Here is a 26,639-nt window from a genome sequence, read left to right as displayed (position 1 = left end):
CTTACATTGTAGAGGTGTGAGAAGGAAAAGATATAATGTAGTATTGTGCCTTGTACTTGCCAAATAGTATAGGATACTTATTCCTAATAAACAATTTATATAATAAACCACCTTAGCAAGCCCAGATCAAAATGGTTCTATGAAATGTAATAAATCAGTGGATTTGCTATACTGTTCTGTACTGAACTAGCAGGGATTTTTAGGGTAGTATTTCATCATAATATTTGTCTTGCTATGATATTTATTTCTGCATTTGTTTGTTTTAGGCTAAAAGCATAAGGACCATGTGTTTTGAAATCATTATTCTGTCCAATGTCTAAAACAAAACCAATTTTTATATTGCAAAAGTGAGTTCTATTTAACAGGGTTGTGTGGACAATTTACAGCACAGTTTATTTGAAATTTAATTGTGTGTGTGTGTGTGTGTGTGTGTGTGTGTGTGTGTGATAGAGAGGGAGGGAAGGAGGGAGAGAGGGGAGGAAGAGAGAGAGAGAGAGAGAGAGAGAGAGAGAGAGAGAGAGAGAGAGAGAGAAAGGGAATGCAGGTATATGGCAAGCATGTAGAAATCCGAGTATAGCTTTTGGGAGCTGGTTCTCAACTTCCACCTCATTGAGACAGAGTCTTATTTCTTTTACTGTGCAGCATACTTTAGCTAGCTTGTGAGCTTCTGGGCAATATCCTGTGGCTACCTTCTGTCTCATTATAGGAGTGCTGAAATTACAGATGTGAGCTATGGTGCCAGACTTTTTGCATGGGTTCAGAGGGTCAAACTCAGGTATTAGACTTGCATGGCAAGTGCTTTTTACCTGTTGAGCCATCTCCTTGGTCCAAGGTTTGTTTACTGTTAAAGCGTTCTAAAGTGACTTGAAGGCTTTAGGTACTTCTTTTCAAGGCAGCTTTAAAAAAAAAAAAATCAGCTCTTAAAATGCTTTTTGGAGAGCTGTCAGATTTCTTCCTGGCATTATGTGAAAACAAGTGCTCTAACTATTGTATGGTTTATGGTCACCTTTTAGAATTTTTTGAAGTGCAGTTGAAGACTTGATATTTTTAGAAAAGTGGCAGATTTTCAGGGCTTAAATAGACCTATGGAAAAAATGAGAGGGAGAGAAATTAAGATATTTTTATATGTGTTTGTTTCGAGGGTGAATTTGAAATATATTTTGAAAAAGCCCCCCCCCTTTTTTAATTTGAGGAGCTGATTCAGTTGGTTTGGGTGATAGTACTTTTATCAGAGAAGGACAGTTCCATTTTGTACAATTAGCTCTGAAGAGATAATGGAATAAGGGTTAGCACCTTTCTCAGGCTTGAGTGCCATTAGCAACACTAAACTGTCAATTAAAAAGAAGAAAGAGAAATCAATGAACATATAAAAAGAGGAACAAAACATGGGTTAGCAAAGAGACAGTGAAGCTGCCATTTTGAAGGGAAGTTGCTATCAGAGGTTGGTATTGAGGGATTGGTATCAGAAATTACATCAAAGACCTGCATTCCCCCCCCCATTTCTTTAGTAGAAAGGAGCTTTTAGTATGCTGGAAAAAGTATGTATAGATAAGCAAAAAGCAATTTAGAATTCACAAAATCAAATTATCTTTTTTAATGTTCCTTTTAATTCTAGTGCTAATCATGAACTCATCAGGATCATTTGTAAGCCCTGAGTTTAGATTTGTGTTTATATTGATAATGTCTTAGTCTGTACCAAAGGGATGCCCAGTATCAACCTTTTCTGGAATGCTTACAAAGAGAAGTGAGGTGTTTTGGATATAACCTGTATAGTAAGCCTTGTAGAATAATCCACATAAATTAAAAATGCCTTCTTCTATGGATTTAGGGTAATTTTCCAGGTAATTTAGTCATTAGTAGCAATGTGACACATCCATAGAAAGCAACAGATATAAAAGAGCATTTGTAGAAAAATATAACTAAACATGAGAGAACTATCACTGATTGAAACTATCCAGCTATGGAAACGAGAGTTGAAATGTTGCTTGAGGATTTTTTCCAAGTAAACACCAAGAATAAGGCTAGCACATTACCCAAATTTGAAACTGTAAAGTAGCAGAAAATAAGTCCAATTCTTCATTCTTTGACTTTTTCCACATTATTTCAGGATTCTGCTACAGATGGAAAATATGTCTTAGTTAGGGTTTCTATCGATTTGGAGAGACACCATGACCACAGCAACTCCTATAAAGGAAAACATTTAATCGGGGTGGTTTATATGTTATCATCATGGTGTGACATGGTAGCATTTGGCAGACATGGTGCTGGAGAAGTAGCTGAGTATCCTACATCTTGCAGACAACAAGGGAATAGTCTATCTTATTGGGTGTGGTTTGAGACCTCAAAGCCCTCTTCTACAACGACACACTTACTTCCTCCAATAAGATCATACCTACTCCAACAAGGCCACACTTCCTAATAGTGCCATTCCCTGTGGGGGTATTTTCTTTCAAACCACCATACTATGCATAAACATAGTGGGGCTGGAAACCTTATGAGTAGTGTGAGATTTGATATGAACTTTATGAAAATCTTGGGATCTTAGTCTAGTGAAATAGTTTTTTGTTTAATGGGCTCTCAGTAAATTCACTCAGTATGATCATTGTGTTTGTTTGCTCCTTAGTTCCCTTCTTTAAAAGAAGTTGGTTCTGACTTTTGTACTATTTAGTCATTTTTTCCTTGTGTTTTTTCCTCCTGTGATTCAGGCAAATGAACCAAGAGCTTTGCATATACTAGACAAGATAACACCATCCCACTGAGTCAGGTTACTGGTTTTAATGTACAAATGCTTTGTAATTTGTTGTTAATCTACTAGCAAGCATTGTGGGGGTCTTATACCATTAGCTAAAATGGTAAGGAGCAGTGACTAAGTTTCACATTGACAAAATCATATTACACAGGTAAATGACTTTATGCTAATGGGACCAAGGCAGCTTTCTTCCCAGAAATTTGTCTAACCGAGCATTTCAAATTCTGTGAAGAATCTTTACTAAATAGGATTTATTTTGCTGATGTTATGTTTCAAAAATATAAAAATTGGAAGGTAAACAGAAAAATACTTGAGGAAGAAAGGGAATCTGTAAATATATTTATATGTTGGATATTTTTGATGGTGCTAGTGTAGACTTTCTATTTTGCATTTATTTCTTTGTATGTGGATGTATTTTTAGTCAAGATTCTATAGAGTCACATAACTTATGGAAAAAAATCTCTCTATGTATGTGGAATTTATTGGAATGACATACAGGCTGCAGTACATCTAATCCAACAATGGCTAACTGTGAGTGCAAAGTTCAAGAATCTAATAGTTCCTCAGTCCCACAGGCTAGCTGGTCTTCTGTTTATTCTGGAATCCTGAGGAAGTAGGTTCCAAATGTGAGCGAAGGACTGGATGTGCTAGCAAGCAGAGGCAAGCAGGCAAAGAGAGAGATCTTCCTTCTTGCATGTCCTTATATAGGCTTGCAGCAGAAGGTGTGGCCCAGATTAAAGGTTTGCCTTCCTGCTTCAAGATCCAGATCAAAGGTTTATGTCTTCCTGCCTCAATGTTCTGGACTAGAAGCAGATCTACCACTTCAAACTGAGTAGAAAATCTCTCGCAGATGTGCCCTCCATTTCCGGATTGTAATTCATTCAAGATATAGTCAAGTTTAGAACCAAAAGTAGTTGTCACAGTAGGAATGCATGCACATGCTATGACACACATGTGGAGGTCAGAGAACAACTGGAGTTGTTAATTCCACAGATATGAGGAGAAAGACTCACAGAAAAATACCACATAATCTCACTCTTGAATGCTAAAAATGTATGAGTATGTAGACAGACCGAGTAGAATGGCAGTTATTGGAGGTTTACAGGGAAGCAAGGGTGATGGATAGGTGTTGGTCAAAAAGTGCAAAAATGCCACAATATAAAATAGGCAAGCACCATTACTATTGGTAGTAATTTCATATTGTCTTTTTTTCTAAAGATTTTGCCTGTATGTATTTTTGTGCACCATGTGCATATAGTGCCTGCAAAGGCCAAAGAGTATTGTGTGATGTTTTACTTTTTTGGCTTTTTGTTTGGCCCACCACCTAGTTCCCAAATAAATCACACACGGAGGTTTATTCTTAGTTATGAGTGCCTTGCCTTAGCTTGGCTTGTTTCTTGCCAGCTTTTCTTAATTATCCAGACTACCTTTTACCTCTGGGCTGTTTTCTTTTCTTACTTCTTTAACTCCTACTCTGTGGCTGGCTGGGTGGCTGGCCCCTAGTGTCCTCCTCCCCTTGTTCTCTTATTGCTCCTTTTTCCCCTCATTTCTCGTTCTGTTTAAAACTCTCTGCCTGCCAGCCCCACCTATCCTTTCTCCAGCCTTGCTATTGGCCATTCAGCTCTTTATTAGACCATCAGGTGTTTTAGGCAGCCAAAGAATCACAGCTTAACAGAGTTAAACAAATGCAGCATAAATGAAAGCAACACATCTTTATATCATCAAACAAATGATTCTTAACATACATAAAAGTAACACACCTTAAAATAACATTCTGTAATAAAAGAGGGGCATTGGATCCCCTGGAGCTGGAGTTACAGATGCATGTAAGCTGCCATGTGGGTTTTGGGAACTGAACCCAGGGTCCTCTCAAAAACAGCTAGTGCTCTTAATCGCTGAGCCATTTTTTCCAACCCCAATAATCTCATATTGTGTATAAGAAATTTCCAAAGAGTAGATTTGAGGCACTCTGACCACATACTAAACAATAATTGTGAGGAGCTAGCTAGCCTTGCTATTAATTAGCCTGCCTGTGATAATTATCTCCCAATTCATCATATTGTACATCTTAATATGAGTACTACACGATGTTGGGCAGAGGAATTAGAGGGAAATTGATTTGATTTGTTTTATATTTGGCTTACATGTTATATTCTTCCACAAAATTGGCTTTACTATTGTTTTGTTCTCATTTTTATGCAAGTGAATTCTTTTTCATTGAAAAATTCATATATTATGATCACACTTGTCTTCTCTCCCAGATTCTTCCCACCCATTCATCTCTATGCCCTTTCTTTTCTCTTAAAACAACCCCCCCTCTCTCTCTCTCACACACACACACACACACACACCCCTCACACAAAACCAAAAAAAATGGGAAACCAGAATATTCAAGCAATAGATCACCAAGTCAAAAAATGCCCAAACAAATACCATTGAGTTCATTTATGTTGACTGACAACTCCTGGGCATGGTACCTATTCTGAAGTATGGTGGATATATCCAATGAGATTCCATTGGAAAAAAAAAACTATTTTTTTCCTTTGTAAAGCAGTTATCAGTTGCAGATAGGTTCTTCATTAGGGGGGTTGTTGTATTCACGTCCCCCTCTCAGCACTGGGACCCTATCTTGCTTGAACCTGTGTAGGCCTTGTGCATACTGCCATAGTCTGAGTTCTTATGTGCCTCAGACTTTACCATTTTTTTCCTCCCCGAAACAGGGTTTCTCTGTGGCTTTGGAGCCTGTCCTGGAAGTGGCTCTTGTAGACCAGGCTGGTCTCAAACTCACAGAGATCCACCTGCCTCTGCTTCCCTGCCCGGCACACTTCGCTTCTTTTTAATAATTATTAAAACAAAAATGCCAACACTTGTTCTAGAATCATGGGTTGGTGTTTTATTGGTGACTGTCAATAATTCTTAATGCTGTGCTACCAGTTTTCCATGTATTCATCAAACAGTTTTGATTACCCAACACAGTAAAAGTCCGCTTTCCTTCACCTTTTGTCTGAGAATTGTAATCACAAACTCTAGGAAGTCTGCCTGTCACTCTTCTTCCTCTCCCACCCTGTTTGCTCTACCCTCTCCCTTACTTTTCACCTCTAATTTCTCAGCAATGGGAAAGAAAACCAAATTTTATGACCGTCACACTTATTAATACTTTCAAGCTGATTAAATGGGTAATAGGTTTATATCACAGTCATTTCTCTTTAAGAATGTACTGTGAGGCAAATTTAAATGTTTTATATTTTGATCACAAATGATTAATGATCAGATAATAGCAGTATTCACACATGACTTATGAAAGTTGTTAAAAATTACAAGCATTCAGGATACATAATTGTAAGCTTACTTTTGTTCCTAAAGTTTAAGGAATGCAGAATATGTAAAAATACTCAAATCCTTGATGGGTTGGTACTAAACTGTTTAAATTTCTTTTGATTTTTCTCCTTTACTTCTACAATGCTCAGTATTCAACTTAGGGCCTGTGCATGCTGGGCACTTGGTTTATCATTGACTTATGTACCCTTTAAATCTCTTTTACTATTGGTTAAATCTTCAGGTCTCATAAATAATGAACATAAATTGAATTATAAAAGTTGGAATTTATAGAAAAGGTTAAACAATAATAGTTATTAAATACATATTGCTAGGATTACTTTTTCAAAGTAATGTCCTTAAAGAAGGACATAAATGTAACAAAATAGATTTTGATTCTGTTAGGCTTTTCTCTTGGGTATATTTACATAGTTAGTTTTGGCTAGTAAGTCTTTGCTTTTAGTATTGTATACATTTAATAAATCCTTACTGAGCACCTACATAGAACAAGGTATGTTTAATGATTAGTAGATGAATGCTGCTAGTGTGAGAGTATGTAATATGCTCAAATTACAGATTCCTTAGAATTCAGTTCTTTCAGAATGTTTTCTTTTTAAGTATGAAATAAACACTGGTTTTGTACAATGGACTGGCAGGTTGCCATTTTCTGCATATTGTGTTTCTTTGGTATTTGTGCTTGTTTGTCACATCTGTTGAATTGAGTAGCTTGTGATTTATTGTTTCCTTTAGTGTCCTATTACACAAATTAATAAATGAGCCATAGACGGATATTGGGGTTCAAGCTGAATATCAGATAAGCAAAGCAGCCAGCCACTAACCCTCACCTCTAGCTTAGCTGGAAGGGCTCATCCACTCACGAGCTCTTAACCAAGTCTCAGACTGCTGCCTCACTCAGTGTCGCCCAAGAATGAATCCTTTACTGAGACCCTGCTTCTGTCTTATATACTTCCCTATTGTTGGGATTAAAGGTGTGAGCTATAATTCTCTTTTAGACTGATTCACTATTGTGTAGATCTGTATGGTATTGGATTCACAGGGATCTCTTAATCTTGAGTCCTAGGATTAAAGGTATATACCACCTCCTCCTCCCGCTTCTGGCTGCTGGGATTAAAGGAGTGTATCACCACTGCGTTGTCTCCTTAGTTTGAGGCTGGCTTTGCTTTTCTGAATCCTCAGTCAAGCTTTAATAAATCATAAATAATATATCACTGAAGTGTCCAGCTTCCTAAATTAGGAGTTTACAAGAAACAGGAAGATGGAATAAAGCTTGTAGAAGGTCTGAATGTGGAGAAGAACAGTGAGGAAAGCAGTGAAGTGGCAGAAGAGCATTGTTATGGCTAATTGTAATTGTTGGCCTGACACAACCTAGATTCACTTGGGACATGAGTCTCTTGTCCTGTGGGCATGCCTGTGTGGAATTGTCTTAATTGATGTGGAAAGATCCAGCTCACTATGAGTGGAATCATTCCTTAGGCATGAGGTATTGAACTGTATAAGAGTGATGAATTCAAGCTGAAAATATGCATGTATGAATTAATTTGCCTCTGCTTTCGACTGTAGATGTGTTTTGATTAGCTGCTTGAAATTCCTGCTTTAATTTCCCCACAATGATAGACCATGGCCTGAAATTTGAAGTAAACCCCTTTCTACCCAGGGTTGTTTTTATCAGGGTATTTTATCACAATAACAGATATGAAACTGGAACAGACATTGAGGATTGATGGGTTGGTTACTGTGGTGAAACTGTTGGAGAGGATCTGGAATAAGAGGCTTGTCATGATAGTTTGCATATAGCTATCAGTATTTTTTCCTGATTCCAGGATGCGAGATATATCAGTTACTGATTCTTGAATTTCAGAATATGACTCAGCTTATTTTCTCAGTATTGTGTCTATGTTTTTTGCATATGCCAGATTATTTATTTGGAGTTTTTGGCATTTTGCAGTGTATAACATTGGCATATAATCAATTTACATCTTAAGTAAAGCCTATAGCTTGCCGTTTGTGAGAGACTGGACCTAAGAAAAAAATTTCTCTCATTAAGTTGATGCGTATTTCAGATTGTTTGTCAATTTTAGGGAGGTCCATATGGTGTTACCATGGAGAAACTCTTTTCTCCATTTTCTTCTGTTAAAAATGTTTCCCCTCCTTTGCTGTCTTCCTTTCCTCCTGTTCCATTTTTATTTTAATATTTTGTTTTTTTAATGAAAATATAATAACATGATTTCTCCCTTCTCCTGTCTTCAACTTCTTCCATGCATTCCCTCTTGCTCTCAAAATCATGTCTTTTTTTTCTTTAATTGTTGGTGTGTGTGTGTGTGTGTACATTTATGTGTGAGTATGTGTATATGTATTTATATATCATAAATATATTAATATTATCTGTCCAGTCTGTTTAATGTTATAGTATGTATGCGTTCAGGGCTGACCACTTGGTATCATATAAACAATTGGGGGCTCTTCCTGGAGAAGTCTATTTCTGCCATTCCCAACATCCTTAGTTGCCTATAATTTATCTCTGGTGGGGGCCCTATGAGATTTCTCCCTTCCATATTAGCATGTCTGTTGGTGTCTTCCTTGATCAGATTTTTGCTAGGTAGCCAAGTTATTGAGACTTCGTGGGTGTATCTTCCCTGAAAGTTCAGGGAGATGTATTCTCACTATGGATTTTCTGTTCCTCTGGATCGTAGAGTCTTTCTGCTATCTCTTCCATAATGTTTCCTGAGCCTAAATGCAAGAGTTGGGGTTGTAAATATATCTGATGTGGCTGCACACCCCATGATCAGTTATCACCTGCTTTTTGACCAGTTATGGTTTTCTGTAATGATCTCTATCTGTTGCAAAGAGAAGTTTTTTTTGGTAAGGTGCAAATAAATATTTTTAACAGAGTTAAGGATTTTGTTGGTTTAGTAAAGTGGTAATTATAGGTTCTCCCCCAAGATCTATGACCTCACAGCTTCAGGTACTTGCTAGGACTCTGGTACCAGGAATTGTTACGCTGGGCTTAAGTCCAATTAGAAAGATGTTGTTTACCTCCAAGATATGCTTACCACCATTACATTCTTAAGGTTTGTCATGCCATGTTTGTCTGGTTGTGGAACATTGGAGTCATAGCTTTGTAGGACTATTGGTTGCTTCCCTACTTTAGTAGTAGTTTAGTAGTAGATGGCACCATGAGAGCCAGTCCTAAGGGAAGACGCTTTCAGGTCAGATTAAGCTTCAGATCCTCCAGGTTCTGTATCCAATCTCCAATAGGGGCTTCCCTTCAATCCATAGAAGGGAACCAAAGGCAACTGCAATAGCCTCCAATGTTTTGGGCTTGTCTTAGACTTCCCTGCCAAGAACTCAAGACTCCTGTCATCTTATTGGTTCCTTTTACCCCTATTATTAGCCTCCTTCTGATTACATGTTAGGTGTATTTCATTACTTAATGTGTTTTCCTTTCCACCTTCACCTGTGATTTCTTATTTTTGCCTCATGGCATACCACACACATGTTTTGCATGGGATGGAGAGGGGATAAAATCTAGGATCTTCATGTAAGAGAAAATATGCCTCTTGTCTTTCTGAGTTGTATTTTTTCACATAACACTGTGATTTCACTTTTTTATTGTTGAATGTGTATGTATCACATTTTCTCTATCCATTACTCTATTAGTAGACATCTAGCATGGTTCCATTTCCTGGCTATTGTGAATAACACAGCATGGGTATTCAAGTATTTTATGTTATGTCCTGGTTTGTTTCTCTGTTGTGGTAAAGCAGTGACCAAGAGCAATTTAGGGAGGAAAGTTTTTTTTTTTTTTCTTTTGTTGGTTTTTGTTTTGGCTTAGACAACATGATCACTGTTAAGTGGGTCATTGAGCAGGAACATGGAGGAAGGGACTGTCTTAGTTAAGGTTTCTATTGCTGTAAAGAGACACCATGACCATGGCAACTCTTATAAAGGAAAACATTTAATTGGGTTGGCTTACATTTTCAGAGGTTTAATCCATTACCACCGTGGTGTGGCATGGTAGTATGTAGGCAGACATGGTGCTGGAGAAATAGCTGAGTGTCTTACATCTTGGTTTGCAGGCAACAGGAAGTGGTCAATATCATTTGGTGTAGCTTGAACATATATGAATCCTCAAAGCCCGCCTCCACAGTGACACACTTCCTCCAACAAGACCATACCTACTACATCAATGTCATATTTCCTAATAGTATCACTCCCTTTGGGAGCCATTTTCTTTCAAACCACCACAAGGACTAATGCAGAAACCATAGAAGAATGCTGATTACTGGCTTACTTTCCATGGCTTATTCAGCCTGTTTTCTTAAACAACCCAGAACTACCTTCCCAGGGGTGACATTACCTACAGTAGGCTGAACCTTCCCATATTAACCATAAATCAAGAAAATTCCTCACATACATGCCCACAGACCAATCTGATGGAAGCAGTTGATTCTAGTTTGTGTTAAATTGACAAAAACTAACTGGCACAATTAAACCCTTGTCGACTTAACACTCCCATAAAACATCTCACTAAACACAAAGCATTCAGTAGCCTTTTATGTTCCAAAGTTCTAAAAATCCTTTCAGAAACACCCCCTCAAAAAAAGGGAACACAACAAAGTGTGTTTAGGAAACCTTAGCGAGGTTGGTACAGCTCTACTCTGCTCTGCCTTGTTGTGCTTTGGAGAAGTGTTACAGCTCTGCTCAGTTCCCCATGAGTGTAACAACTCAGCTCCAGCAAAGGAAAATTTTCCCTAGTCAGAGTGTTACAGTTCTGCTCTGCTTCTGCTCCACTCAGTTGAGAGCTGTTACAGCTCTGTTCTGCTCTAGTAAAAGTTGTTACAGCTCTGCTTTGCTTCCTTTCTGGCAAAAGAAAGTTGTTACAACAAACCTTACTCAAAGGATTCCTTGGGTGGGAGGAATCCAGGAGAGCAGCTTTCTCTGCCTGGGTGGAAAAAGGCAGCCCCAAACTGAACAGTTACAGGGTTTATATAGGGTTTCTTAAGGGTGGAGAATTTTCTGGGTGGTGATTAGTAGGATCTCAAGCATGAATTTGGGACTATGGATGCACCGATTATGATACAGGGGACAAGGATAAAATATGAATTTTATATTTTATTTGGGGAGACGTCACTTACACAAAAAAACCAATGACCTGCAAATTCCCACTCCAAGGATCCAAGGGCAAGCAGGCAAAAAGCAAAAGCTTTCTTCCACATCCTTTTATATAGGCTATCACCAGAAAGTATCACTCAGAAAGTGAATCTTCTCATCTATGTGATCCAGTGAGAAAATTATTCACACCTGTGGTTCCATATGGAGTTAACAACCAAGATTAGCAATCACAGTTATGATGTAGGGTCTTTCTGATGGGTCCTTGAATTTTGCTTTCAAGTATGTTATTGTTTCTATGCTCATAAAGGAAATTTGTCTATAGCTTTATTTTTTTTGTTCATATCCAGTTTTGGTATGGGGGTAATACTTTCTTCATAGACTATATTTGGTAGTGTTACTTCTTCTTTTTTATTTTATGGGGCAGTTTTAGAAGTATTTGTGTTATTCTTTAAAAATGGGTAGTATTCAGCAGTTAATCCAACTGAGGAGACCTTTATTACAAATTACTGCTTCAGTCTTATTGACTATCTTCTTGATTTACTTTTGGTAGGTCAGATATGTTTGTACGTTCATTTGTTTCTCCCAGATTTTCCTGATTTTTGTCCCCCCCCCAAGTATAAGTTTTCAAAGTATTCTCTAATTATCCTCTAAATGCATTGGAGTCTGCTGTAACATGTCTCTTTTAATCTATAACTAGTATTTTGACTCCTTTTTTTTCTTTTAGTATGTTTGACTACATGTTTGTCAATTTTGTTTACCTCAAACTCATGGTTTGAATGCATCTATGTATTTTTTCATATTTATTTTATTAACTTTTGCCTTAATCATTCTAATTTCTTGTTATCTACTGCATTAGAGTTTGGCTTGTTCTTTTTCTAGTATGTTAAGGTATATCATTAGGTTGTTTATGTGTGATTCTGATTTTCTTTTTAATATAAGCAACCCTAGCTATGGACTTTGTGCTTAGACCTCCCTTAGCTGTACCACAAAGTTCCAAGTAAATTGTACTATTGTTTTCATTTAACTCTATGAATTTTTTTGTTTTCCTTGTTTCTTTAATATTCCACAATATTTTTATTAATTTATTTTTTACATTCCAATCCCAGTTCCCCCTCCTCTTACTCCTTCCCTCCCCCCACCCCCCATCCTACCATGTGCTCCACGGAGAGGGTAAGTCCTCCACTAGGAAGTCTGCTAAGTTTGTCCTATCATGTAGTTGAGGTAGGACCAAGGCACCTCTCCACTCCCACACCCCTGTGTCTAGGCTGGGGAAGGTATCTCTCCGTATAGAACGGGCTCCACTAAATCAATTAGTGCATTAGAATTAGATCTTAGACCCACTGCCAGTGACCTAATATATTTCTGGGACAAGTTTTTTTTTTTTTTTTTTTTTTTTTCATGTGTAGATCCCTTGATCACTCTACACTCCAAGTCTGTAGCCAGATTGAGACCTCTTGCCTACTAGGTACAACTGTTTCTGGTGTTTTATAGATTGTTCTTTCTACTAATTGAACTTTTTGTGACTAACGCTTTGAGGGAGTGTGGAAGGCCTGCCCACTTGTCACTGGTTGACTTTTGGCAGACAGCATCTGTTGGCTGTGCAATGTTTAGCATCTCACTTTTTCCATTCCCCATGTAGCTTCAAGCAGTGGGGGGGGAGGATTGTCTTCTTAAGCTATTAACTTCAGGGTGTGTGGGGAAATATTTCAGCTTCAGACTCCTGTGTCTCACTTCTACATCTCTCTCCTCAGTCTGTATTCCAATGGCCGCTCTCTAGTTATGCTTTAGTATATCCAACCCCTGGTTGTGTCTCTTTAGCCAAGTCCATCTTTCTGCAACTTTTTCTTCTTGTGGAATCCATGACCAGGAGGAAAAAAGACCTACCTGGCAGGTAAATCTTAACTGTGGTCTGGCAATATGATATAGTTGGGCACTGGTTGGTGTGTAGAAGCAATTTAAAAGAGAAGTGATATTGAAGACTTTGGGGGTGTTAAAAGCAAGGATTTTAAAAATAAGAACAAATAAAAACAAAGACAACTAGAGGAGGTAAGATATGTAAAGAAAATCTACTTGGTTATCTTAATGAGTCGCCTAATTTATACATTATCCACATATTTTTTTGGTCCTTTTTGACATGTGTTAGCCATCTCACTAACATTGACAGTGGTTTAGTTTTATGTATGCTTTTAAGCAAAAGAATAATCTTAGAATTTTAAATATCCACTCATACTCTTATCTTCATTTTTTAATCTCTTCAATAGACTACAGAGTCATTAAGAAATGCTACATGGCAGAAATGGGGAAAAGACAATTCAAGACATTTACTAGATGCTTCAAAGGTAAGATGTAGCCAACATTTCTACATCTAGTAGAAAAAGTGTGCAAGCCCATGGTGCATTTCCCAATTTGTACTGCATATTTACTACATATTTTATATTTCCTAAATACTTTCCCTTTTCATGATTTTTTTTTTCTAAACACTAGCAGGAAGTTGTGTTTCTACTAGGATTGCAGAAAGAAATTTTGGTATTTTTCTACCACTGCAGAAATCTGTCTGAATCCCTTGAGATCAATGCCAACTAAAGTAACATTTTCAGAAAGCTTTTATAAATGTAATGGCAGCTTGTTGACACTCAAATTTATCCTAATTCCTATCTGATACATGGAATGTTGCCATTTTTTAAGTGTGAAAAGTACCTTTACCTTAGATTTTTAGATTTTAAGCTTGCTAGAGACCTTGGGATAAATGATGAGTTTCAATATTGATGAGGGTTATTTTTCATTGTTAATTTATGTGAAAGATACCTTTCATAATTCCCACTACTTCAAAATAAGATATATAAATTTCAATGATAGGGAAAAAAAGCTAGGAAACCATCTATATCATGGAAACATTATTTTTTCGCCATTTAATAATTATTTGCAATTTAGGTAGAAAGCACTGTTATAATTTTTCAGAGACTGCAAAAATAAATTTATTTTCTACTATTAAGTAGAAAATATGTTCAGCTTTCTCATTGTCCAAGATACCACTTAATTTGTTTATATTTCAGTCTTCTGCTTTGTTGAAGACCTCATTATCTTGTATAATATTCATCAGAACCCTTGCTAAAACTTGTTGCTTAGCATTTTGGAGGAAAAATGTCAGCAAAAGATGCTGTCAGAATAAAAATCACCGTTTGATGTTTTCCTCTAACAAAATGGTGTTAAGGTTGTTGATCTAAAAATTGATACACATTCACGACAATTACTTTTTGTGTCTCACTGGTAAAAATAAGAAGACACTTTCACTTTTTATAATTCTATTTTCATGCCTTAGGTATTTGTGTTTGTAAAGAACTATGCTATTGTTCATTAATTATTGATTGTTATGAATACTGCAAAACATCATTAAATCTGTATACTTCATTTGGTATTTTTAGTCATGAAGACTTCCAGCATTAGAAAATTTAAATGTTATGCCTAATTGTCATTATCTTGTTAACTCTTACATTTTTCCAAATGATTTTATTTTATATAATCTCTGACTTTAGCAATAACATTAATGCCTTTGAAAAATTTATACTAGGTAAGATAATATGTAAGGCTACGCGGGAGAATATATGTAGCTTTTATTTTCTAAGTGAATCCAGAAAACATTGACACCTTCTTTGCCTATATATAAGATACTGTGGTGTGTACCATAGGAGAGAAAAGACCCAAAAGGTATTGTTCCCATCTTAAGAAATTTACTGCGTAGTAGAAAAAAAAGTATGCAAAATATTAAAGCATAAGATAGATTTACTATTAAGTTTTAAATACTTTGTTTTTAAGTATGCATATAAATCACAAAAATAAGGTAAAGGATCAGTTGTATAATTTTATTAATTATAAAAATATGTATGTAAGGTAAACAAGTGAGATATAAATCTTCAACTCTATCAACCTTGTTTGCCTGCTTGCTTATAGCATTATAGTAAGTGACATTAAGGGGGTTAGGATAAATTATGTAAAACTATAATGTTAGGTGAGTCACTTAAACTAATTTCAAAAGTTATTTAGGAAAAGTAACCTGAATATTTGTTATATTTAAATATTTCTTGTATAAACTTAGCTATATACTAATTCTGAAAGTGTTTTGCTTTACTATGCCAGAGTAGATGCAATGCCTTTGAATTTATTTTAGGGATAGTCATTAGATTAAGGCACCTGAAATTCTGTAGTAGCTAATAACTAGCCTGCTTGGTATTGTTTTTACCTAGGCTCTCCTGGCATGGCCAGTGATAGAAAAGAGAACATGTTGGCATGGGCACGCAGGAGGAGGACTCCACACAGACCCAAAAGAAGGGGTAAGAATGAATACCAAGCCTTTCTATGTTAACTTTAAAAAATAATTTTAAAAGAAACGAATGACAAGTAACTGGAAATTCTTGGTGATTATTGTACTTTAGTAGAAGATGTGTCCTTAAGATTATCATAGTCTAATATTTTTTGATTGGCTTATCTAATGGTGCTTTCGAGTACTAAAAACTCCCACATAAATTGGTGAATATTACATAGATGAGATTTTCTTTGATTTATAATAAATATTCATGATTGACTAAATTAAAAAGTTATTCATCAACTTTAATGTTCTATAGTGCTTGCTGTTATTGTTGATTTGGTGTGTTGAGAAAAAGTCTTATAGGCATGTAAGACAGAGTCTTCTTTGTGTCTCATTCTGGCTTCAAACTCAGGGTCTTCCTGTTTCAGTTTGGCAAGCACCGGTTTACAGGTTTATGATATCATGCTGTTCCAAATGCTTTGGTTCTCTAAAGGAGCATTAACTAACTTTGTTATATAACATAGCATTATAAATAAGTAGGCAAATAAGGCTTAGCGATTATAATTTGTGTATTAAGGTCAATGTTTTGTGTGGATATACTTAGGTCTTAGAATATCAGTTAGCTTCATGGTAAATCTTCTATCCACATGATCCAGCTCTTACTGATTGATATTCTTTAAAAATATCACTGTTATTATCATATAGACATGTTAATCAGTAGAGCCACTAAAATAAAAAGTTCTATTTGGACTAGATTTTTACTAAGTGAGTGAAAATGTCACCAGAATACTGATACATATTTCTCCATCTGGTCCTTTTCTTGGGGCTTGCCTCAAATTAATCTTTCTCCTTTTTTTTCTTTCTACCTCTTTTTCTTTCCTTCCCTTTTTCCCTTTTTCTCTCTCTTTTTCTCATATAGGCATGTTATCTCTAAGTAGCAATGAGTTAAGGAAAAAATTTATGTAAAAGTGTTCCATAAATTATAGGTGCTAAGTAAATATGAGTTATTTTATTGAAAGTGGATAATTGGTAAGAAAACCTTATTTTCTTGATGTCTAGTGTTGCTTTGTACTTTCAGGTAACTCAAAGCACATTGTAGTCATATTTCTATTTCTAGATATATCACTAGCCCTCATAGCTGTCTTTGCAAATAACACAGTATAATATGATAGAATTTTTAAGAATCTGGCGAAGTAGTGATATTTGTTTATTCATATGTTAATTTTTGGCATGATATTTGTCAGTTTTAAGGATCATCTGTCACTAAGGACTCTTAAGGTTAGTTGTTCGTAATGCTCTATGACCAAAAATATGTGGACTAATATAGGAGAGGCCAGCCACTTCTGTTAAACTGCAACCAAACAAGAATTTTATATATGTTGCATTATTTTTTTTATTTATTTTATATAACCAAGTCCATTTAAATGAAAACAAACATTTATAGACAATATTTGGGAATTTGGGTGTCGTTCTCTCCAAACTACTTTCTGCTGGTAAGGGGCGCTGTCAAGGGGATTCGAAGAAGATTCAGATATCCTAGCTGTAGTCTGTAGGGCTGTTTTGTCCAGCTGTTTTGAATGTAGGATCAGCTTGTACTCTGTTTCAGGCGGTCTGGCGTGATCAAACCACATTAGTCTGGAAGGAATCCACATCTTTTCATTTTCTGTGGGAACAAAAATAGAAATCCTTTTCCCCAGTAACTTGTCCTTCAACTTAAATTTTGGAGTCAAAGCATTTTTTTATTTAATTTATTATTTTACATATCGATCCAAGTTCCCCCTCCCTTCCTCCCTCCCTCCTTCCCTCCCTTTTGCCCTCTCTGCCCTCTCACATGCACTCTAACCACCCTCCCCTCACACCCCCCACCCCAATTCCATATGTAGGGGAATGCCATCCAGTTGGGGTCTTATAGATCTGACAGGTCATGTGAAGTAGGGACTAGGGCTTCTCTCCTGTCTCTAGATTAAGGCAGTTATCCCTCCATGGGGGATGTGTTCTCAAGGTTCTTTTGTGAACCAGGGATACATACATCCTGGCTCCACTGTCTGAGGTCCCTTAAACTGCTCAGTCCTCTGGCTAAGACCCATATTCAGGGGGGCCTGAGTCTGTCCCCTGTTGGCTTCCCAGCTATCGGTCTGGTGGCCCATTAGCTCCTCCTTGTTCAGGTAAGCTGCCTCTATGTGTTTCTGCCGCCTGGTCTTGTCCTCTCCATCTGAATCTGGGTTCTAGTTCGACTCAGTGTTTATGTATGGGTGTTTGCTCCTGTTTCCATCAGGCATTAGTTGAGGGCTCCATGGATAAGTTAGTTGTTGATATCACTCTCCGGGAAGGGCATTTATGGTAGCCTTTCCACAGAAGCTGAGATTGTTAGTTGGGAGCAGTCTTGTAGTTCTCTCGACCTTTCTTTGTGTTCAATTTTATCTTCAAACCATTATTGGCTCCCTCTTTTATGTTCTCTCTGTCTCTCTCTCTGTCTCTCTCTCTGTCTCTCTCTCTTTATATCTCTTTCTCTCTCTCTGTCTCTCTCTGTCTCTCTCTCTGTCTCTGTCTCTCTCTCTCTCTCTCTCTCTCTCTCTCTCTCTCTCTCTCTCTCTCTCTCTCTCTCTCTCCTCTGTCTTCTATTCCTAACCAGGTTCAATCTTCCTGGTCACACATGTTTTCCTTTCCTCCCCCTCGTTTTCTCCTACTTCTCTCTCCATTCGCTGCCCCCCCACCTCCCCTGTGCTCTGGGGGACTTGTCCCTTCCCGGTTCTGTGAGGGACTTTATATGAATCTCTTAGAATACACCTTGTATCCTAGTTCCTCTTATGGTGTGAATTATAGACTGGTGATCCTTTGACCTAGGTCTAAAATCCATATATGAGTGAGTACATACTGTGTTCCTCTTTTTGTGACTGGGTTACCTCATTCAGGATGGTTTCTTCAAGTGCCATCCACTTGCCTGCGAATTTCAAGATACCATTATTTTTTTCTGCAGAGTAGTTATTCCATTGTGTAGATGTGCCACATCTTCATTAACCATTCTTCAATTGAGGGGCATCTAGGTTGCTTCCAGGTTCTTGCTATTACAAATAGTGCTGCTATGAACATAGTTGAACAGATGTCTTTGTTGCATGGATGTGGATCCTTTTGGTATATGCCTAAGAGAGGGATTGCCGGGTCCTGTGGTAAAGTAATTCCCATTTTCCTGAGGAACCGCTATACTGGTCTCCAAAATGGCTGTATGAGTTTGCACTCCCACCAGCAGTGGAAGAGTGTTCCCATTTCTCCACATCCTCTCCAACATAAGTCATCACTGGTGTTTCTAATTTTAGCCGTTCTGGCAGGAGTAAGATGGTATCTCAAAGTTGTTTTGATTTGCATTTTCCTGATAGCTAAGGATGTGGAGCATTTTCTTAAGTGTCTTTCAGCCTTTTTGATTTCCTGTGTTGAGAATTCTTTCTTCAGTTCTGTACCCCATTTTTAATAGGGTTATTTGGTGTTTTGTTGACTAGTTTCTTGAGTTCTTTGTATATTTTAGAGATCAGCCCTTTGTCAGATATAGGATTGGTGCAAATCTTTTCCCAGTCTGTGGTCTGCCGTTTGGTCTTGTCAACTGTGTCCTTTGCCTTACAGAGACTTCTAAGTTTGAAGAGGTCCCATTTATTAATTGTTTCTCTCAATGTCTGTGCTCCTGGAAGCAGTCTCCTATACCAGTTTGTTCAAGGGTACCTCCTACTTTCTTGCATTGAATCTGTAGATTGCTATTGGCAAGATTGCCATTTTTTACTATGTTTATCCTACGTATCCAAGAGCATGGGAGATCTTTCCATTTTCTGGTATCTTCTTTAATTTCTTTTTTTAGAGTCACAAAGTTCTTGTTATATAGGTCTTTTACTTGTTTGGTAAGCGTTACACCAAGATACTTTATGTTGCTTGTGGCTATTGTAAAGGGTGATGTTTCTCTGATTTCTTTCTCTGCCTCTTTGTCGTCTGAAAAAAATAGGGCTACTGATTTTTTTGAGTTTATCTTGTATCCTGCTAGATTGCTGAAGGTGTTTGTCAGCTGTAGGAGTTCCCTGGTAGAGTTTATTGGGTTGCTTATGTAAACTATGATATCATCTGCAAATAGAGACAGTTTGACTTCTTCCTTTCCAATTTGGATCCCTTGATCTTCTTTTGTTGTCTTATAGCATTAGCCAGAACTTTTAATATGATATTGAAGAGATATGGAGAGAGAGGGCAGCCTTGTCTTCTTCCTGATTTTAGAGGAATTGGCTTAAGTTTCTCTCCATTCAGTTTGATGTTGGCAGTTGGTTTGCTGTGTATTGCTCTTATTATGTTTAGGTATGTTACTGTTATCCCTGACCTCTCCAAGACCTTTATCATGAAAGGGTGTTGAATTTTGTCTAAGGCTTTTTCTGCATCTAGGGAGATAATCATATGGTATTTCTTTTTCAGTTTATTTATATGGTGGATCACGTTGATAGATTTTCTTTTGTTAAACCATCCCTGCATTCCAGGGATGAAGCCTACTTGGTCATGGTGGATGATTTCTCTGATGTATTCTTGAATTAGGTTTGCCAGTATTTTATTGAGTATTTTTGCATCGATGTTCATCAGGGATATTTGTCTGTAGCTTTCTTTCTTAGTTGTGTCTTTGTGAGGATTGGGTACCAAAGTTATTGTGGTCTCATAAAAAGAGTTTGGCAGTGAACCTTCTGTTTCTATTTTGTGGAACAGTTTGAGGAGTAGTGGTATTAGTTCTTCCTTGAATGTCTGGTAGAATTCTGCACTGAATCCATCTGGCCCTGGACTTTTTTTGGTTGGAAGGCTTTTGATAACTGCTTCTATTTCATTGCGGGTTATAGGTTTATTTAAGTTGTTTGACTGTTCTTGATTTAATTTTGGTAAGTGATACTTATCCAGAAATATGTCCATTTCCTTTGAATTTTCAGTTTTTGTGGAATACAGAGTTTCAAAGTATGACCTGAAAATTGTCTGGATTTCCTCTGTGTCTGTTGTTATGTCCCCCTTTTTGTTTCTGATTTTGTTTATTTGCATGTTCTGTCTCTGCTTTTTCGTTAATTTGGATAAAGGTTTGTCTATCTTGTTGATTTTCTCAAAAAACAACTCTTCATTGTATTGATTTTTTTGTATTGTTTTCCTGGTTTCTATTTTGTTGATTTCAGCCCTCAAGTTGATTATTTCCTGGCGTCTACTCCTATGGGGTGAATTCGCTTCTCTCTGTTCTAAGGCTTTCAGTTGCGCTGTTAATTCTCTTATGTGACTATCCTACGTTTTCTTCATATGGGCACTTAGTGCAATGAACTTCCCTCCTAGCACTGCTTTCAAGGTGTCCCATAAGTTTGGGTATGTTGTGTCCTAATTCTCGTTGAATATCAGAATGTTCTTAATTTTATTTCTTTATTTCTTCTTTGACCCAGGAGTGGTACAATTGCACATTGTTCAGTTTCCATGAGTTTGCATGTTTTCTGCTATTTGTGTTATTGTTGAATTCCAATTTTAAAGCATGGTGGTCCGATAAGATACAGGGGACTATTCCTATTCTCTATTGTTATGCCCGTAGTATATGGTAGATTTTAGAGAAGGTTCCATGTGGAGCAGAGAAGAAAGTATATTCTTTTGTCTTTGGATGGAATGTTCTATAGCTGTCTGTTAACCCCAGTTGAGACATAACTTCTGTTAGTTCTTTTGTTTCTTTGTTGAGTTTCTGTTTTGTGGTCCTGTCTAGTGTTGAGAGTGGTGTATTGAAGTCTCCCACTGTAAGTGTGTGAGGTTTTATATGAGCTTTGAGTTTTAGTAGCGTTTCTTTTACGAATGTGGGTGCCTTTGTATTAGGGGCATAGATGTTCAGAACTGAGACTTTGTGTTCATGGATTTGTCCTGCGAATAATACAAAATGACTGTCTTCATCTCTTTTGATTAATTTTGGTTTGAAGTCTAACTTGTTACATATTAGGATAGCCACACCTGCTTGCTTCTTGGTTCCATTTGATTGGAATATCTTTTCCCAACCCTTTACCCTGAGGTAATACCTATCTTTGAAGCTTAGATGTGTTTCTTGTATGCAGCATTAGGATGGATTCTGTGTTCGTATACATTCTATTAGCCTGTGTCTTTTTATAGGTGAGTTAAGACCATTAATGTTGAGGGTAAGGACCATTGATTGTTGATGCTTGTTTGATTTAGGTTTGTTATTGGCAGTGGTATTGTGAATACATTAGTTCTGCTTTACTCTTGGTTTCTGGTGTAGTTGGATTATCTATGGCCTACATTTTTGTGGGTGTAGTTACCTTCCTTGGGTTGGAGTTTTCCCTCCAATACTTTCTGTAGGGCTGGATTTATAGATACGTATTTGGAAAATCTGGTTTTGTCATTAAATAATCTTGTTTTCTCCATCTATAGTGCTTGAGAGTTTTGCAGGATATAGTAGCCTAGGCTGTCATCCATGTTCTCTTAATACTTTTAGAACATCTATCCAGGACCTTCTGGCCTTGAGGGTTTCTATGGAGAAGGCAGGTGTAATTTTGATAGGTCTGCCTTTATATGTTACTTGTCCTTTTCCCTTCTCTGCTCTTAATATTCTTTATTGTTTTGATTATTATATGTCGAGGGGTCTTTTTTCTTTGGTCCAGCTTATTTGGGGTTCGGTATGCTTCTTGTACTTTCATGGGCATGTCCTTCTTCAGATTTGGAAAGTTTTCCTCGATGATTTTGTTGAATATGTTTTCAGCACCTTTGAGCTGGGCTTCCTCACCTTCTTCTATGCCTATTGTTCTTAGGTTTGGCCTTTTCACGGTTTCCCACATTTCCTGGATGTTTTGTGTTAAGGATTTGTTGGATTTATGATTTTCTTTGGTTGATGAATCTATTTCTTCTAGTTTATCTTCTGCACCTGAGATTCTCTCTTCCATCTTTTGTGTTCAATTGGTTATGCTTGTGTCTGTAGTTGCCAATTTTTTTGCCCAGTTTTTCTATTTCCAGCTGGACTGGAGGTGGGGTCAGAGACCAAGCAGGTGGAAATTACGGGTGGTCCTGCGTGGATAGGCAGGTCTTCTTTGTTCAGAGTTGCTCAGAGAAGTCTCCAAAGTAGAGGGGACTGTTGGCTCCACCCTCTGTCCCAGTGCTCAACCAGAGCGGCAGGACAGTGGGCCGGGTAGGGCGGGGGGGGGGCAGGCTCGTCGTGGGGATGAGTGGGAGTATATCAGAGCTCCAAGGGTGCTCTTGATGGGGACAGGACACAGGAGCAGAGGAATCAGGGGCCAACCCAGGGAGTCTGGGGGGGTGGGTTGTAGGGGAGAGGGATTGGGCCCAGACTCACCTCTAGCCAGTGGCTCATATGTTGCATTATTTAAATGTTGAAAGTATTTTCTCATCTAATGATAAAATTTTGATATTGGTGCATTTAAATATGACACAAGATAAATTTTAAATAATTTCTTTTCTGATAAAATAGAACAAAGCAATCATAATATTTTATATTGCTGTTCACAGCACTTTTGTTTTGTTATCTTTGTATTACTTGAACTTCATTGCTAAATGGAATCATAAAATAATAGTGCTTAGTGGTTAAATGGAAAAGAAAATGAGGCATAGTATATAATTATTGTTGAGAGCCTCAGCTCTAGAGCCATACTGGGTTTGAATCCAGGATCCATCACTTCCTAATGGAATGACCTTAAACAAATTCCTTTAACACTGGATGTTTCAGGTGCTTCTGGAAATGGAGCTAATAAACATACAAGAAGGAATTGAAATGAGGTAATTCCACTCACCATGTTAAAGTTCTTAAATAGTGATTAGTGTATAGGAGTTGCTCACTAAATATTCGGCATTGTTGTAGTGAATTGTAAGGCCCCCTCTACTACAGTGCTTTCATTTATAAAGTATGTGTCTGGGCCAAGAAGATGGCTGTCATTCCTGACATCCCCTCCCTGCCTTCCCCCTCCCCCACCCTCCCTACCTCAGTCTCTCCGTCCCTCCGTCCCTCCCTTCCTTTCCCCCTCACACACAGTAATAAGAAACTTCATTTTAAATGCTTATAGTATGTACTTGCTTTATTCCAAGCTTTATACTACATATGGGAGATGCATTAGTTAACAAGACAAAATCCCTGCTATCTAAAATTTAACTGTTGAGATGACAGAATATATAAACCACTAAATAGAACATTTACCAGCATAACAAATGATAGATTATACAGTGATACTAACTGAAACATATACAGCTTGATTTTTTTATTCTTTTCCATTTGTATAGTCTTTACAAATAAATACTGCCATTAACAATTACCATTTTGGAATATATTTAAATCTGTTTATCTCATGTGGCTGTCATAAAAAGGATTTGTGAAGAAAGACTGGTAGTTTCATTCTTTGAAAATTCTGCTTTTTAAAACAGATGAAATGTTTTATAATAGAAAATTGACATTTTTAAAAAATGATTTGTTATTTCTGTGTGGAATATGTGTGAGTGCATGCAGGTATGCACATGCCATGGTACACATGTGGAAGTCAGAAGACAGTTTCACAGAGTGTGTTCTTTTCATTTTTATTTGGGTGTTGGAGATTTATCACTGATTGCTAGGCCTGTATGGCAAGCACATTTACGTGCTAAGCAATCTTGCCTGCCAGGACTGGAGTCTTTATTTCTACATTTAAATATTTAGTTATATCTTTCTGTAGGAGAATGTGCTTGTTCTGTATGGTCTGAAGAATGATCAGTAATACATTTTTAATGAGTAAGCTCATTAAGTTTATAGCAAGCCACAATACAATAATAGATGGTGGTTGGAACAATGTCTGAGCAGTTAACAGCACTGACTGCACTTACAGAGGACCTGGGTTCAATTTCCAGCTCCCACATGGCAACTGACAAATGTCTGTAATTTCAGTTCCAGGGGATTTGACACCCATGGTAAAACACCATTGCACATAAAATTAATATAAGTAAATAAACAAATTAATAGGGCATCAAGAGAATAGATGGCAAGAGGGAAGTATGTAGACAGGTATATAGCTAGACAGATGATCAGTAGATAAACACACCCCCATATGCACATAAAGCAAAATGCCATTAGATCAGGTGTTCAAAACATTCAGCAGAAATCAACAGCGGAAACCTGGTTGAGACAGGCAGTTATGGTTCCCAGTAGAGAACATTTTGGATAGAACGGAGTGGCCCCTCAGGTAAGGCTTTAGAGTAAATTAAGAAATAGTAATAGATAGAGATAACATCATCAAGTCAAACATAGTAGCCAACAAAAACCAATTAGGGAAGTTGAGGAAGGTAGAGTTTCTGATTGAGCTTTCTCTCCATGACTGAGCTTCCCATGGCAGAGCTGCTGGTGTTTCTTTCCCACCACAGGCATTTTTATACCATGGGATAAACAATAGTAACCTCTGTTGGAAATAGCTTACCTTGTAGACGTTTTCAAGGACACAGTGTTCTTGTCCTGCTGTGCTGTTCTCTTCCTTCTCCAACACAGCTTTAGCCATTCCCCTTGCAATTAAATGACAACTTATTTCTGACTAAATACTCTGCTTCATGTTATAAATACTTTCTCATTCTAAAGTCTGTGATAGTAAAAGGGAGATTAACACTCGCTAGAGCATTCAGAACTTTGCCATAAGTCTTGGTATAACCAGATGTGAAAAGGCAACCTGAAGTAATGAAAATTGGAAGACTGGAAAAATAACATCTAAGCTTGTTAAAACAAGTGGGACAACAATCCAGTGGAAAAGAATACCTGGACGACAAGGGTAGTGAGTTTTCTGGCTCTTATTTTATATATCATCACACAGTCTAAGGATCACCTTATCAACTTGACTTACTTTGGGGGTAAAGAACTAACTGACTGGCCAACATGAACATCAGTTTGCTTGTTAGTTACTTTTTATTATATGTTATTAAATGAACTGTCAGGTACAAATCCATCTCATGTGCAGCATAATCTATTTCCTCCGGTCATAATCACCACCACATAAGCTCTTTATTGAAATTTCAGACTAACAGAGCTTAGAAAACAAACCCCAAGGTAAAGAGAAAATAACAATAATTGCAAAGTCTTTTCTGACAGTTTATATTTTGCTCTGGAATACCAGACTCATTACAGTTATAATAATGTAGGGGGACTTCTCTGCCTGCTCTCTGGAGCTTTCTGTTAGACATCTACTGAACTTGCTTGTCTTTGACCTAGCTTTTATCAAGTCAGTGTTCTCTCTAACAGTACTGAAGCATCCATTTTAATTATTCCTTTAATTGAAGTTGCCTTTAGCTTGGGTTGAGAAGACAGTTTCCTTCCCTGAATGGTTTGTCTGTCCCTGAAATAATGCTAAATTAGTTCTTTAGGGAAGTGACACTAAGCCTATATGCCAGATTTTACAGAGTGGATACTATCCCAAGTTTTTTGGGCAGGGCTGGAGATTTTCTTCTTCACCAAAAGTTTTATCTGTAGGTAATTTATTTTAAATCCAGTTTGATCTGTAAGTTAATACATTTCTTGCTATTAAAGTTTAGGGATATCTGGAGCTGGGGATGTGGTTTAGTGGTTAAGAGCACTGGCTTGCCCTTCCAGAGGGCCTGGGTTCAATTCCCAGCACCCATATGGGCGCTCACAACTGTCTGTAACTCCAATTTTAGGGGATGTGACACCTTCACACAGACATACATTCAGGCAAAACACCAATGTATATAAAATAAAAATAAAAATTTAGAAGTATCTGTAAAACCAGAATTCTTAAGTTCTTCATCAGTGAAGGAAAGGACAATTGTACTATTTTTGTCAAAATACTATTTTCTTATTTCTTATTCTCATTTTGTCAGAGTTCAGTGGGCTGCAGTCTCTTGAAATGAATGAATTCCTGGTGGAAACATTTGCTATTTGTGCTTGACAACTTTTTTGGCAAGAAATACAAAGCTGCCTGAAAAGCAAAATACATATTGAATTTATTAATATCATTATACAAAATATCTGAAAATTCTCCCAAGTGAACTAGTTTAGATGTTTTGAATTTTAAATTCTTGTGCCCTTTTCATAGTTATTAACTGTAGGTCTTCTCTTATAATGCATTTGGTCTTGAGTTTTCTCTCCTGCTGGTCACATTGTTAGGTTGAATACTATTCAATGTAAGAAGT

General features: G+C 37.2%; 1 protein-coding gene across 1 annotated transcript in view; it reads left to right on the top strand.

Moving 5' to 3' along the window:
* The window catches only part of LOC127218166 (iron-sulfur clusters transporter ABCB7, mitochondrial-like), a gene marked incomplete at its 3' end in the record, with an annotated part of 73,062 nt that overhangs the window by 35,248 nt on the left and 11,175 nt on the right, over window positions 1-26,639 (top strand). Inside the window, exons 2-3 of the mRNA XM_051179193.1 lie at window positions 13,459-13,536; window positions 15,439-15,525. Coding sequence (XP_051035150.1) covers window positions 13,459-13,536; window positions 15,439-15,525 — 165 coding nt within the window. The remainder of the gene's footprint in view (window positions 1-13,458; window positions 13,537-15,438; window positions 15,526-26,639) is intronic.

The sequence above is a fragment of the Phodopus roborovskii genome, unplaced genomic scaffold (genome assembly GCF_943737965.1).
Source record: "Phodopus roborovskii unplaced genomic scaffold, PHOROB, whole genome shotgun sequence".
In the NCBI taxonomy this organism is placed as follows: Eukaryota; Metazoa; Chordata; class Mammalia; order Rodentia; family Cricetidae; genus Phodopus; species Phodopus roborovskii.
The sequence above is the reverse complement of the archived record's forward strand: the minus strand, read 5'-3'. Positions and strand labels throughout refer to the sequence as shown.